The sequence below is a fragment of the Lytechinus variegatus genome, chromosome 13 (assembly GCF_018143015.1).
Source record: "Lytechinus variegatus isolate NC3 chromosome 13, Lvar_3.0, whole genome shotgun sequence".
In the NCBI taxonomy this organism is placed as follows: Eukaryota; Metazoa; Echinodermata; class Echinoidea; order Temnopleuroida; family Toxopneustidae; genus Lytechinus; species Lytechinus variegatus.
This window is the reverse complement of record NC_054752.1, coordinates 22866067-22881189: the sequence shown is the minus strand read 5'-3', so window position 1 is coordinate 22881189 and position 15123 is coordinate 22866067. Positions and strand designations below refer to the sequence as shown.

General features: G+C 37.5%; 2 protein-coding genes across 2 annotated transcripts; one reads left to right on the top strand and one right to left on the bottom strand.

The window, feature by feature from the left end:
• Positions 1 to 281: 281 nt before the first annotated feature.
• LOC121426348 (aquaporin-11-like) lies at positions 282 to 5313 on the bottom strand. Its single transcript, XM_041622622.1, has 3 exons — positions 4714 to 5313; positions 2918 to 3053; positions 282 to 1304 (listed from the first exon to the last, which is right to left on the bottom strand). The coding sequence occupies exons 1-3, from the start codon at positions 5167 to 5169 to the stop codon at positions 1048 to 1050; spliced, it is 849 nt and encodes a 282-aa protein (XP_041478556.1). The 5' UTR covers positions 5170 to 5313; the 3' UTR covers positions 282 to 1047.
• A 7182-nt stretch (positions 5314 to 12495) lies between these two features.
• On the top strand, positions 12496 to 14621 carry LOC121425968. The gene is made up of 2 exons (XM_041622098.1): positions 12496 to 13777; positions 14584 to 14621. Exons 1-2 carry the CDS (start codon positions 12496 to 12498, stop codon positions 14619 to 14621), a joined length of 1320 nt encoding a protein of 439 aa, XP_041478032.1.
• The last annotated feature ends 502 nt before the right edge of the window (positions 14622 to 15123 follow it).

Sequence of the window (15123 nt, the reverse complement as noted above, 5' to 3'; positions counted from 1 at the left end):
GCAGCTGCCCCATGCTTTGTAATACAAAATGCATGAATTTCAATTTTTTAATGGTTTGTGATGACTTATTTTTGTTTACTTCTCAGGAACGGGTGTGAAATGATTTGTCTATTGATATACTGAATGAACAGTAAAAACCATTTTCATTTTTCTGAGAAAATGACATTCCATTGATTTTTTTACCATTGGATATGTAGAAAAGCTGCTCGCATATGATGGCACAAATCAATCAATTAATATTCTAAAAACTTTTTCATTCTTTGATAGATATTTCTCAAACCTTCGGCAGTATTTTTTCTGCTAATTTTTACAACAAACTTTTCTTGAGGGTGAACTTTCCCTTTATAGCACTTACTGCTGACATGCAGATAATAAAATTCAATCCCATTAATTTGATGACCAAAGCACATTCCTTAAGAAGGATTTTCACCAATGCAGTGAGGTGCTTTATAATGCATGATATAATGAGAATTGAAATTAAATTTTAAGACACAATTTGTGAAACAAGCCCCTGCTCTATTGCAATTTTGTCTTGTTCAACTTTTCTTTTTTGGGTCTTTTAAACATAAAATGCTCAAACATGAAGCAAAAATTTGTCCAGAAAAAAAAAGTGAAAGATATTTCTTGGTTAGTTTTTCAAGATTTTAACATTAAATTATGATATTAACTGAAAATGAAGCTGAATGAAAAATATATACATGTAAACCCATCACAGAGTATTTCTACATCAGTCTAAAAAAAAGCCCCAGATAATAGAAAACCTCAAAACGTAAAAAAATATCTGTTTCCAAAACACACATATTTTAACTTTTCAAGAATAATAGAGGATAGAGAAAAGATATGGACTGGAAATTAAAATGCATGTGATTCCACAATGATATGTTGAAAGTGAGGTTCAGTCTGTTGGTATTTTCAACATAAGTCAAAATTGTGAAGTTTAGACAATCTCTCAAGCAAAAAAGATAGAGCCATAGAGGAGATAAAGATAAAAAGGAGGGAATAAACAGAGGCACAATTGGGTAGTGACAAACAAGGCGTATAAAACCTTCAATGAATTTTCTCATGATTTCCATTCTGCTCTAGTACTACTCCATTCCGCTCTCTGGACTTCGCTGCCGATGTCGTCATCGTCCTCTTGCCGTCGGCATCCATCAGGTTGTCAACGACCCAGTCACCGATGCTGATGCCCAGGAAGGGGCCCAACCAGAAGACAAAGAGGTGGGAGGGGACCCAATGATCCTTGCAACCCCACCCTGATGCAAACCCGAGAATGGGGTTCATGGGAGCTCCAGTGTATTCCAAACCTGTAGGAATTGGAAAAGAATTGATGGAGATATAATGGAGATGTAAAACAAACATGCAGTTCAGTCGAAAAATCTTTGATAATTACATATTCCTCTGTACAGGTAGTTTAAACCAGTAACCACATGGTTCATACATGTATTGCAGGCAAAATTATACTTAATGTTCAATCCATTTGGAAAAATGTACACAGATATCCTTGAGGCAAATTTAAAGGACAAGTCCACCCCAGCCAAAACTTGATACATGTAGGATAAAAAGAGAAAAATCAAACAAGAATAACACGAAAAGTTTCATCAAAATTGATTGTAAAATAAGAAAGTTATGACGTTTTAAAGTATTGCTTAATAAGCACATCCTGTGTGGTATGCAAATGAGGAGACTGATAATGTCATCCACCATTTCTTTTGTATTTTATTGTATGAAATATAAAATTTTCTCCTCATTGTCAGGTGAATCAACAATTAATTCCTCACAGTGAAATTAGCATTGTTTAATACTACATGGCTAAGTCAAGTTGGCCGTTATTGTAAAAATGAAATATTGCATAATTCAAACAAAAGAAATAATGAGGGACATCATCAACTGTCTCATTTGCATGTCACTAAGGGGGTGTGGCATTAAATATTTGCGATCAATTGCAAATATTCGCAACCAATTGCAAATATTCTGTTGCAATTTTACAACTTTAGATCAACGTAAGTGTAGCAAATTAGGTTAAAATTCTTGTTTCAAGGAGCAGATAAGCAATCAATCACTAATTTGCAATTAACTACAAGACAAGTGATTGATTTAGGGATCAAAAATAGACTGAATTGATCGCAAGTTTCTTGCAACACCCCATATATTGCGCATATCACTGTTTTGTGAAAAATAAGCGAAATTTTAAAATGTCAGAATTGTCTTATTGTACATCCGATTTCGATGAAATTTTCAGCATTATGCTAGTTTGATTCTTCTCTAATTATTAAAATCAAAATTTTTCTGGGGTGGACTTGACCTTTAAGGGTGTATTTAAGAGCCCCTTTGGAGGAAAAAAAGCACAAAAATTAAGACAATACTTTATAAATGCTTTTCTATTGTCTTATAAATATTATACAATATACAACAGCAGTTTTACAATAGAGATACATCTGGACCTAAAAAAAACATTACCCCCCCCCCCCCCCATTTCCCGATGCATGTAATAATGGTGTGGTTAGAGAGAAGACACTTCCTCTGGACTTGCTTGTCATAAAATTTCCCTCCTTTTTTGTTAATCCTTGATCTACCATGGAGTGGGACTCTTGTTTTACATAAATTTTGAAACATTTTATGATCTCTAGCATGCAGGTGGGGGCAGGGGTCAGAGTCCCCCAAAATCATTTTGTTGACCCCATTCTTTTTTTGGGGGGGGTCAGAAAATATTTGATAGGAAAGTACATATGCAAATCACCCCTCCTGACAAGGTTTTGTAGGAGCCTATTTTACAAAGAGTTACAACTATGGACATTTGTCATTAGGGCAAATTCCATGGTGAGCCCTGTTACCATGGTAGCTGCCATAGTGGCAAAGTTTGTAAGTCAGAAAGTTGTGAAACAATCCCTAGGTATGTCACAATCTCCATCATTCCTACCAAATAGAATGATCGCAACCGAAATGACGCCATTGATGATCCTCCAGAACCTCCTGCCTCCGTGGAAGTATCCTGCGACGAGCTTCAAGAACGCAACAGAAGTCATCTCAAAAGCAAAACCGAGCAGTGGTGAAACCTGCAGAGAATTGTAGATGAAAGATCAGAAAATACCATTGTAGGACTGTTATTTTGACATTTTGTTTCCTTTAATAGTTTAGTTATTTATAGTTCAAGCTTTGGTATTTAGTTCAGCTTTGTTCAAATTCTCCATGCTTCTGTTGTCAACACTTGTCATCATTTACATTTGACTTTCAACGTACTTCTGTCATTCCTTTCCTATTCAGATATGTTCATTCATTACATTCCCACATCTGATTCTTTTGTTCAACATTCTTATTATGTAATCATCCCAACATCTTATTCATCTCCATCCTCTATCTCTTATTGGTTATTTTTATGAATTAGACTTTTTCACTTTCAGTTGGTTTCTCCATTCTCTTTATTTTCATTGGTTGATTTTGTGTAATTTAAATATGCTAATTTTGTATGAGTTTTACTGAGGCAAGGAAGCCCAGCAAATATAGCAGTGCACAACCAGACTCCTTTGGTTTAAGTTCTCTTTATTTGCGTCTCAGTTTCACTTATTCCCCTTCAGTTTGATGATTTAGAACTTCATTTATTTTCAACTATTCCAAACTTATAATTTCTTCAACCCTACACCATGTTTTACTTTATAAGAAGAGGAATTGCCAGTCAATTTTCATGATGAAGTTGTAATTTTCTCTGATACTTGATAACTGAAATTCTCGCATCCGATTCACTAGACAGGAATAACCGTCGTTTTGGGGGATTTATCAACAATTTCTGACATTTTACTATAATCCCCATGTGAGCCAATGCAGTTCAGCGAAACAACCAAAATACAGAGACTGAAGCTTTTGGTCTACTGATTCACCAAAATAAAATATATCAATAGCATTTTAACCAGATTGTTTTTTCAATGCTACGTACCCACTTCTTCACTTAAACCTTTATGGGCTTATTCTAATAGTAACAAAGATGTTTATAATCCAGACAACACACATCTGATTATGTGCATAAAAACGAGAGATGTTGTTGGATACTGAAGAACATTTGTAAAAAAAGAAAAGAAATTTTTTATATATATATATATATATATATAATATATATATATATATATTTATAATATTGGCAATGGCAATAGTTGGCTTTGCTTATTGCAGGATGGGCAAATCTGAAATTGCAATTATTCACATTGATCTGGTTTATATTTTTATAGGACTTATATATCATTCAATTTGTTGCTATTTAGAATTTTTTTGATATACATATTTTTCTAGTTTTAAAACTGCATAAATATTTAATCATGATAAAAATTCTAAAAGTGTTAATGTTAATCTATGTTTTTAATACTCGCAACTTTGCTGATTTAATTTTGACAATGATAGTTTTATAATGTTATAATTTCAATCAATTTTAATCTTTTTTTGAGATTGCCCAAAATGAATTTTTTCTGGCTTTATTTGTTATTTGTCTAGCACTAGAATTGTGATATATTGTAATCTTTTAATAATATAGATCTACCTGTACATTTTTACTTTGTAAATATGAGTCTTTGGACTTTTGTCATGTACCATTTTCACAATAACCCAGAATTGAATTGAATTGAATTGAAAAAAAGTGCCAGGCAGTGATGTCATAATTATACATTTTTATATTCTTTTCAACAATCATGGCAATATAAATGAGGTTTAAATTAGATCTATTAAACTCACATTTAATCCAGTACTGCAATTTTCCGCTAGCATCTCTACTGTCGCTGCCTGGTAATGCCTGGAAGATGGAGCAAAAGTCTTCCACACGAATGTCGTGTATCGGTAGGCAACAATTGCAGCAATCAATTCCAACATCACACGAAAAACACCTGTCAAAAAGCTCACTTTCCTTCTTAAAACATAATCGAGAACAACTGCTGGATTTGCAAAACCCTCAAATAAAAACGCATAAACGATCGATAAGGTGAAAAGGCACACGGCAAAAGGCAGGAGTCCTAATTTTAGCACCATCCCATTTTCGTAAAGGCAGCAAATCATATGAAAAGTGTCGACGAATTCTGCGGCGTACGGATAGGAAGCCCTCGGGAGAAGTCGGCGGAGGAAGAAACGGAGGACGTGGCATAGTACAAATGTCGATGCATAGCACAAAAGGGAAATTCCTAACTCTGTAAACATTTTTCCGGCTTTGATGAGCTTTAAATTGTTAAAATGTATTCTCACAGCCTGTCGACTGCACTTGTGATCGATGACACTCACAATTAAGCTGCAGTTTACAACTTCACCCTACCGGAGCATTTGCAACTACCTGTACCTCACAATAACATCCACCTGTTGATCAATCATATGCTCTATATTAGCTGGCTCGGCCGCCGGCGAGACCGGCCAGGCCGACCGCGTTCGCCGGGATCGGCCGGCCGGATGTGGGACGCGGCCAAGCCCATTATTGGAAATTTCTCTCTTGGCTGTCCGAGATCTACCAACTTAATTCCTCTGTTTGGATGACCCCTCTCCCAGTAATTATGCAGCCCCCGGCTAGTTTTGAAAAAAGGGGGTAGGCCTACAGGCGCCTATAGAGTCTATTAACGTTCAATCCGATTATGCGCGCCCCCAACATTTTATTTTTTATTTTGAATTACCACAGTCTGGGAATCCAGTTTTATATATTTATACGGTGTATAATTAAAGTGATCCCATATTATACCCCCTCAATCTATTTTACCCATATGCATGATTGCTGTACTTTCTTGTATGAAACACCTCCCCCCCCCCAAAAAAAAAAAAGCAAACTTGTTTGCATTATATGGGTCATGAGCTGAGGATCTCAACGATCAATAATCTCACCGAGGATCTCACCGATCAATAATGCGAGAACGAAGCGCGAGCTGAATTTTTTATATCCTGAGATGATAACAGGATGTTTATTTAAGCACTTTTTGTAATCATGAACTGGATGGCTATTATTAAACAATTTATTCGAGCTCGTAGCGCGAGCTGAAATTTTTTATTTATGAAAGTTATGAATACGCAGGATGTGTATCACGCTAAAACGAATAATGGATATTCTAATCACGAGAAGCATATTGACTTGAACATTGGATTTTTAAGCCCCATGTGAACAGGTAATGTACTTATAATCTCAGTCAACAAGCAGTTACTGCAAGCGTGCCTTATTTTGAATTGTATCGAAAGTTTGAATTGTATGTAATGACTTGAAAGAAGTTATGTTAGTGACAAAAATTGTTGGGAGCTAACAGTGAATGAATGAAACTTTTTTTTTAAATCGACTATTTGAAGCACTTTGCAGCTTTAGTAGGATGCTTTATGATAATGACAGTATAAAATAAACATTTCTCCAAATTTCGGTGGGAGCATTGGGGGGACTCACAGGGGCAAGTACCCCCCCCCCCCGTGCCTCTTGGTGCCGTCACTGGTCAGGGGCGGAGCCCCCGGAACCTCGTGATATTTTATAAATTGAAGAAGGCCACTTTTTTATCAAATCGCGGGTGCATACACAACACACAAAATAACTTTAATGCAGATAATTTAACGAAATATTTTGATGCAGAACAGCAAATGTGGATAAATTTGTAAAAAAAAAAAAAAAATCGCCAGCGAGCGAAGCGAGCCAGAAAAATATGGCCTTTTAAAATTATTTTGAAATTATATTCTAATTGTGCGACAGTAGCTTTGGAAATTTACCCAAAGTAAGATGCAGACATTACGAGATCTAGATCTTGTCATCTCTCTCCCACGGCGGGATATAGACATGACGAGATCCGAGATCTTGCTATTCCCCAAGAGATATGAATATCTGGGTGGCACTTTAAGCTTCCATTAAGAGTGTCTTTTTTCTCACACGCAGAACTTTGCCATTCAGCGGTAACTACCATGGTAATGCTGATCATCAACAGCCAATCAGAATCAAGGATTCCATGCAATATAATTATTACTGTTATTATTTCATGTTTGATATTATTTTACCAGTTGTACTGCTACGAATGTAGGTCTAATTTGTACACAATTCAGCCATTTTGGTGCAATAAACCCTATTCAATTCAATTAAGTTACCATTGGATAGCAAAGTTTCCATAATGGTAACTTTTCTGCATCGGAACGCAGCCGGAACGGGAAAGAAATTTCGATAGGGGTACTGACTTTGAAAGGTAAAAATGGCACCCCCCCCCCCGAAAAGAAGGATTTCCACTAAATTCATCTCCATGGCCTTGTGAAGCGGTTTTGCTTTCAGTTTCTGAAGCACCCCCCCCCCGCCCCCCCCCCCCAAGTTTGCCTGGGGAATGCTTATATTCAGCATGCATAGACAGCACCCCCTGAAAATCAATTAGGCCTACTTGCAGTGTTGTATGCTAAAAAATAAAAAAATAAAAAATCACCTTCTTTTTGTAGTATAATGATTTTGGTTAAATTTCTAATTTTTAGCATATATACCTCCAGGGGGTGCTGCCAACGGTGAATAACACACTGTGTTTCAGCCACGGCTTCACTTCCCAAGGCCATACTTGTGTGTGGATGTGAAGGGTGGGAGGGCAGTGATGAAATTAACGTTTATATTGGACTGCTAAAAAACGAGGCACGAGTGACGGTGACTAAAATAACGGTTTCAATCAGCGAGTCTGACGAGTCAAGTTCCAAAGTTTTCCCTCTTTGTCATTAGGCCTATACCGAGTTTCGGAATTACCCCATCTTCGACATGTTCAATTAGATTTCATATAATCCATTTTCCGCTCCAAATTTTCTCGTCTGTACGAATAGTTTTCTCAAATCTGTCTCCATTTTGCATGTTCCAACTTCTCCTCAATTTTTCCATGTCAGCCTCGATTTTTTTATTTTTCAAAATAAAATCTGCCGTTATTATGGACCTTAATATTTTAACATGTGGGTAAAAAGGATGAATTGACGACGAAAATGCAAATAAATTCTGGTAGTTTTCAATTTATAAAGAAGCACTAAAGAATATACGTGTATCCTGTAGCCTTTGAGTTTGATGGCGATCCGTGCCAGTGATGCTGCTATTCATTGGAAAAATGAAAAGTGATTTGTGTTGAAAGTACATAATTGGAAATATTTCCAATTTTATTTGACAATTATAAATGTTGATATTAAACTATGACGAAATATATTTCAAAGCCTTATTACGTTTTGAAATTGGGCGAAACAATGTGTGATAATAAACAGTTTCAAAATCTGCAAAACCAATAGAATTTGACAATTTTATAATCTTACACATTTCCACACACTTCCACATTACAAAATTATTTAGATTAATTTGAGGGAACATAGCTGTTTGTGATGACAATTAAGTGTCACTGTTGCATGCGGCCACATGCGGCAGTCAAGTAATTTGAAATCATATTTCAATAAATATCGCAACATTAATATTTGCTTTCCCCGTCTACTCATATATATCAGTCCAGTGGGCAATGAAAAGTATTATACCTAGCCAGTGTGTCTGAGTTAGGTATGAATATTTTGTCCACAATCTGCAAGAAAAAAGATCCAATTAAGCATATGTCTGATGTATTTTTTTTCCTTGTGGCATCAAAATTACTTTAAATGAAATGTGTTGGATGGTTCTCCATCTCTCAAGCTCTTTGGTTGAATAGAAATCACACAATATTCACTCGTTTCTCTCTGCCTGATCGTATGTATATTTTGTCCATCGGTGCCATATGAGGCAAGGCTGTAGGGGGTGGATGACACTCCCCCTGTGATTTGTCAAGTAGTGGGGAAAGGCAGGACGTTGGAGGAATGACTAGAACGAATCGGGAGCTAGCGAAGTTGGCTAGGTCGGTAACGCGTCTGCCCGTCGAGCCCGAAGATCGTGGGTTCGAGTCCACCCCGGGCGGATGGCTAAAGCCAGTGCGTTGTGTGTGAATTCTCTCATGATGCAGGCTATGTTATTCAGTGGAAAACACTCCGTTCCGCGGATAGGACGTTAAATGGGTGCCCCTCATGTTGAGGAGAGGGGGGAGGAGAGTCACCACGTTGCACGTATTCGTATAAGAGTAGGGGGAAACCCCGTGTAGGGGTCCACCTGCAGCCCCCCCCCCCCCCCTCCCCATCAGTTATATCGGGATGAAAGACCTGCGGGTCAAAGTGCTTCAGCTCGCTTTTTGCCTCCCAGGCACAGGTGACGCAAAAAGAAGGAAAGGAGTAGGAAGGAGCAAAAAGAAGGAAAGGAGTAGGCTAACATTTTTGTAAATTAGTCAAAGGCAAATTTCCCGTCAGGGGATAATAAAGTTCAATTCAACTACTAGTAATTAATTCAATAAAATTCGTTTCAACTCAATTCTATAGGCCTATCTCAAAAACTTGCCCCCCCCCCCCATCAATCCCTATCAAAATGCCCTTTACATCAACCCTGCATCCCCCCCCCCTAAAAAAAAAACTTTTACCTCAGTGAATGGGTTTCTTTGACTCTTTCAATCTTTTTAACATATCCATTAATTATTTGTTATTAATTTTGTTTGCTTCTGTGTGTTTTCATTGCCTTGGGAAACGATCACCGCTTCTATGTCCTAGAAACAAATTGCTATCAAAGAAAAGAAAGGGGCTAAGAGAAAATGAGGGATTTAAAAGATGGAGAACCGTGCTTGAAATATATAGTACGCAAATGCGTGAGATACATAATTGACATATCATTCTGGAATAAGAATACATAGAGATAACCAATCGAGGAGCGGAGGAGATAAGGATGAGCAATAGAGATGTATTATATTACATCATGTGATGAGCGAAGAAAAGGCAGAGTGAGAGGAAATAAATAAACGGATAAATGACAGAGTTAATGAAGAAAGAAGGTTTAGCGACAGTATGCCGCTGTTGTTCTTGCTGATATTATTACTACTAAAACTGCTGCTGCTGCTGCTGCTGCTGCTACTACTACTATACTGCAGCTGCTGCTGCTACTACTACTGCTACTATACTTCTACTACTACTACTACTACTACTACTACTACTACTAATACTGCTACTACGACTACTACTTCTAGGTCTACTTCTACTAGAAGCAGGAACTTACTAAACAAATAACATTCTCCTATCTGCATGTATTACTGTTTATTATAAGTTCTGAATATACGGCAAAATTGTTATTATCACTATAACTATTTCTGTAATGGCGATTCTTCGATCTTCATTTATTTTTTGTGCTGATTTGCTATAATTATGCAGATTTTGATAAAAATGTACCACTCGGGGGTCAATAAAATAAGTATTTATATTACATTGTATATTAATATTAAGAGTTCATCCTTTATATTTTTCTGTCAGGTCTTGTTTGCTACCTATGATCATGCACTTTGTATTTTCTAAACGTCTTCCCATGTGCGCCAAACCAAATAACACAGTTGAAGAAATTGTGCTATTGACAATAGATTTATCTAAAAAAAGGGATGGATTTATCGACATTATAAACAATGGTTAAACATTCTTGCATGATCTTCCGGCACGACAATGATAATCATGATAAAGACAATAAGTCTTTAAATAAGTCTCCATTAGTTACACCACAACCTTCAACCTTCAACATTGTTCTCATCATCATCAATGATCATGCAACCATTCTTTATATTTTGGTAAGGCTTTGTGAATAATATTTCTCCATAGGGGTACATCGGCTGAAACTGATTACACCTTAATAAAAAAAGTAAAGTGCAATGAGCAAAACGCTGAAAGTGTCATCAAAGTCTGATCGCAACGGTATTGAATTTACAATTTAGCAATATTTGGTTTAAAAAAATAATAAATAAAAAAAAATGTAGACCATAGTTGAGCTGATGATGTAATGTCCCATTTCCAATTTAAGTTATACATGAAATTATAATTATTTCATATTTTTATAGACATTTGTATGTCTCCCTTATGTTGCACCATTGATACATAGTCACATACATATAACATATAACCCTTTAATGTCAACAAGAGCGGGGCATTTACACTCTAAGAACAACCTAATCATTTTTTTTATCAGATCGCCTAATGATATTATTATGAATAGAAACTAATCATTCTGAAACGGTGATTTATAATCATGTGTGACTAGTACCAATCCTTACCGAATCAAACTCGATGTATAATTTGAAGCGAATTTCTAATCAAAACTTTTCTTCATTACGATTGGTCAAGATACACACGTGATGAAAATTAGGACAAGCGATTGGCCATATAGTCTTTCGCGGGCCTTATTACTTTTTCGATCTCTTCACCGCAACTTTTCACCGACAAGCATTAATGGAGACATGTATTATCGGATGAATATATATCAAGAAAAAATAGTTTCATGAATAAAGTCGTCAGTGGAGCTTCTTCTTTGAAAGCGTGGTATGGATTATGGATACTCCTGCCAAGCATGCGAAGATAAATCCCAGAATACAAACGAACGTGATATAAATCCATTAACAAATCCATTAACATAACGGTTTATGACAAATAGGATGTGTTTTGCATTCATGGTCCATTTCACCAGCAAGACTTATTAAAGTTTAATGAATATATATTTAATGATCCCCAAATCCCGACCGACAAAAAGTAAAGGTCAGCTATAGATTTATTTTCCATAAGTTAGGATGCGTTCCAATGGAAGAGAGATGGAAATTCTATCTAATCAAAATAAGTCAAAAATATCTTTATTCAGACTAAAATATTACAAGTTATAAACTTCGGTCTTTTTAAGGACTACCCCCCCCCCCCTCCTAGCTGTCTTAGATATTATAGACTTGGGGCCATAGACCCCTCCCGCACAAAAAATAATAATAACATATTATATCAAAATATGAAACAAAGTTAGATTTTTGTATGAAAAAGATTAACATTGTGATCGCTTTGCTCTTCGCAGCTTCAATTTTATACTTTTATGCCATGTCTGGCTCACGTTACGCCACTGACCCCCCCCCCAAAAAAAAAAAAAGAAATCTCTCATAAAGAACACTTTTTGTCAGTCATCCGCCCCAACCATGAACACCGATCCACACCTATTGGTTGGTTGAGTTTAGTGTGGAGGTGGCGCTATCCATCGATATCCGATGATTTCCGCCAGGTTAAGCGAGAGGGATTCCACCCTCCCCTGTACAGCTTCGTCATTCGATTTTGCTATTAATTGCACTGCGTGTGAGATATAGATTCACCGAGGAAAGGCGTTGTGTAGTATTCAAATCTTATGAGTATTTTGTTTAAACATCGTTTGTTAGATTTAACAGTTAGTACTCGTGCTTGTGTTTTCCTTTCATGGATGTGGGTGTTAGTTTATTGGTTTTAATAATGTGTCTTTCGAAAGCATTCATAAGCGCTCTTTACTCCATTATACCTTTGGTTTCTTAAAAGACCGAGTAAACACCTATGCCTGGTGCCGACCATTTAAGCAGTGAGTTCACTTCTTCTTTTTTGTCCACTGCGACGCAACGCTTTCTCTCGGTGATCGTCAATTCGAGTGGGTGCCGGCAATTAGTACGGAGCTTCGCTAAATCAGTTCAACTTTGACGAGCCATGGATGCAACAGCAATTAGCATACTTGTGTTTTTCGTTCTGGTGTTTCTCTTAGGTGTGCCCGGGAATATCCTGACGATTCGAGTCAAGACGAAGCGCCGTCGCAAAACCAGTACCCAGACCTTCATCATCATCCTGGCTTGCGCTGATCTGTTCCTCTGCGTCTTCGCTTCGACAGCCGTCGTCGGCCTATCAATCACCGACGAGCTCTTCTCGGCCAAAGCTTGCAGAGGAGTGTACGCTATTTGCGTTGCCTCGGTGGTGCAGTCGCTGTTGATGATGACGTCCATAGCTGCGGATCGGTGTGCCATCATGTGCTATCCACATCGGAAGAGACTTGATACAAAGTATACGTGTTTGGTTGCCGGGGGATGTCTCGTGATAGCGACGATTTTTGCAATTACCATAGGACTCAACACAACGATTCAGAGTTACGGCGGCCTTGTGTACCGTTGTAATGTGGATTCCGGCAGCTGGGGGATGCCTTTCCAGAAGGCCATGGCCGGACTGGCGGCCTTCTGTGTCATCGTCATCATTCTTCTTTATGCGAAGGTCTACTGCGCGCTGAGGAAACACCGCCGTGTCCAAGTAGCTCTCGGACCTAACTTGTCTCAAGACAATTCATCTATCGCCAATAAGCAGTGCTCTTTAATTCACCAATCCCGGATGGGGCCACGTAGTGGTAGAAAATCAGATATAGGTGCATTCGATCAGAGGAGGACTCCGAATTCCGGTGGCTATGTCGCTACTGTTTCAAGTAAAGTACACAACCAATGCCACGACGAAAGGGTAGTGAGGGAGGCATGCTTTAACGATCAAGAGGAATCTTCAAACGTTCTAGTGCCCGAAAATCCTGAAAGAAATCAGACCCTTGCCTACAGGGAGCAAGGTGGACAAGATGGTAACAATCTACCCGACACGTTAGCCCCAAATCACGCACATACTTCGAAGGACACTGATAGAACTCTCCCTGGGAATCCGGCTGGGCATAGAGCCACCAGAGAACGCATGGTAAACGAGTCAGAAGAGATCCGAATGAAACAACTCTGTCGCTCGGAAAGGCAGGCCACCACAATGATGTTGGTGGTGACAATCATTCTCATTGTATCGTGGTGTCCATCAGTTGTATCTTTTGTTGCACCTGTACAGGACATGGTCCACATCGCCAAGAACAAGCCTGCCCTCTACGTCTTGTTATATCTTCTGAAGTTAACGGTGTTCATCTCCAACGCCACAAACCCGCTCGTGTATACGTTAATGAATAAACGGTTTAGAGACGAAGGTTGGCAGGAAATAAGACGGTTCTGTTGTTTTTTGCACTGTAGATAAAACTTTTTCAGTTCAAACACCTTAATGTATATTGAAATTATGGTAAATCAACCAATAGGTCCCAGACCCATCTATGTTTGTTGTACCGTGGTGTCGTCTTAAAGAGCATTGTGACCTTTCGATCAAAGATATAAATCTTGGATTTTAAATGTTGGCTAACTGAAATCTATTATATTATTTGTTTAAACAAATATCCTTTTTCTTCGTATCTCTTGTCCAAAAATCGTATTGGCAAGAGATCTACATTTTTATATCATATAGGGCTACACCATAACCAGATTAACTGGATAAATAATTATCCCACGTGAACTTTTGATAGATCTAGGAAAAAAATAATCCACGAAATGCATCCGTGAAATGCATATCAATTAAAGCGAAGGAAAGTAATTTCATTTGACGTTCAAGACTGAGATTGATATGACTGATTTGTAAATGGAACACTGACCGTCACTTATCATCAACAGTTTATTAGAAATATATTGTAATGATTTTTGTGGGGCGCATTTCGCCTGAAGTATTAAGTATATTATAATTAATGGTAAAGGTGAGGTAATGGAATGCTAATGATACTTCGAGTAGGGTATATAGGGGGGTCGTAAAGTGCGTCCTAGAAAAGATATTTGATGTATTTGGTTTTAGTTTCAATCAAATACAGTATTAAAAACAAATGGCACGTATTCGCCAAGCTTATTTTCCAATCCTCCCTTGATTGATTAATTTCTATTTTCAGTTTCTGCCATTTTACGATTTATACTTCAGCAAAGAAGATGAAGGAGAGAAGTCAAAAGGTCGCTTGAGCTCAGTAACGATATCTGAATTTGGAAGAAATACATCTAAATATACAATTTTGGCCCGTCTTCTTCTAGTTTATTCGTTACCATGATCACGACGTATAGGCAACCAATTTCAACTGAAGATTTATTCAAGGTTGTTATGGTTAATTTATCAAGGACTAACTAAAAATCCCCTGACTTACAAACTAAAAATGTTGGACAACATACTCTCCACTGTTTTGGGTAATGTATGTTGGTAAAAAACGTATATTCTGGGAAATTATTATCCAATTTAGCAAATTCATTACCCAATTATTGGTTTTTATACCCAATTTTGACATATTTCAACCACTATTGTGTGGACAGTATGTTGCTTAGTGATGGTTAAAATTTGGGCACTTTTTGCCCGTCCTTGTTTTAAAAGTGTAATGCTGGTAGCGACAACGAGATTTCGTGCGGAGGTTTTTTCTTTATCAAGAGTAGGTAGATGTAGGTTCAGGGACCATGGCCATAGGATGCACGACTA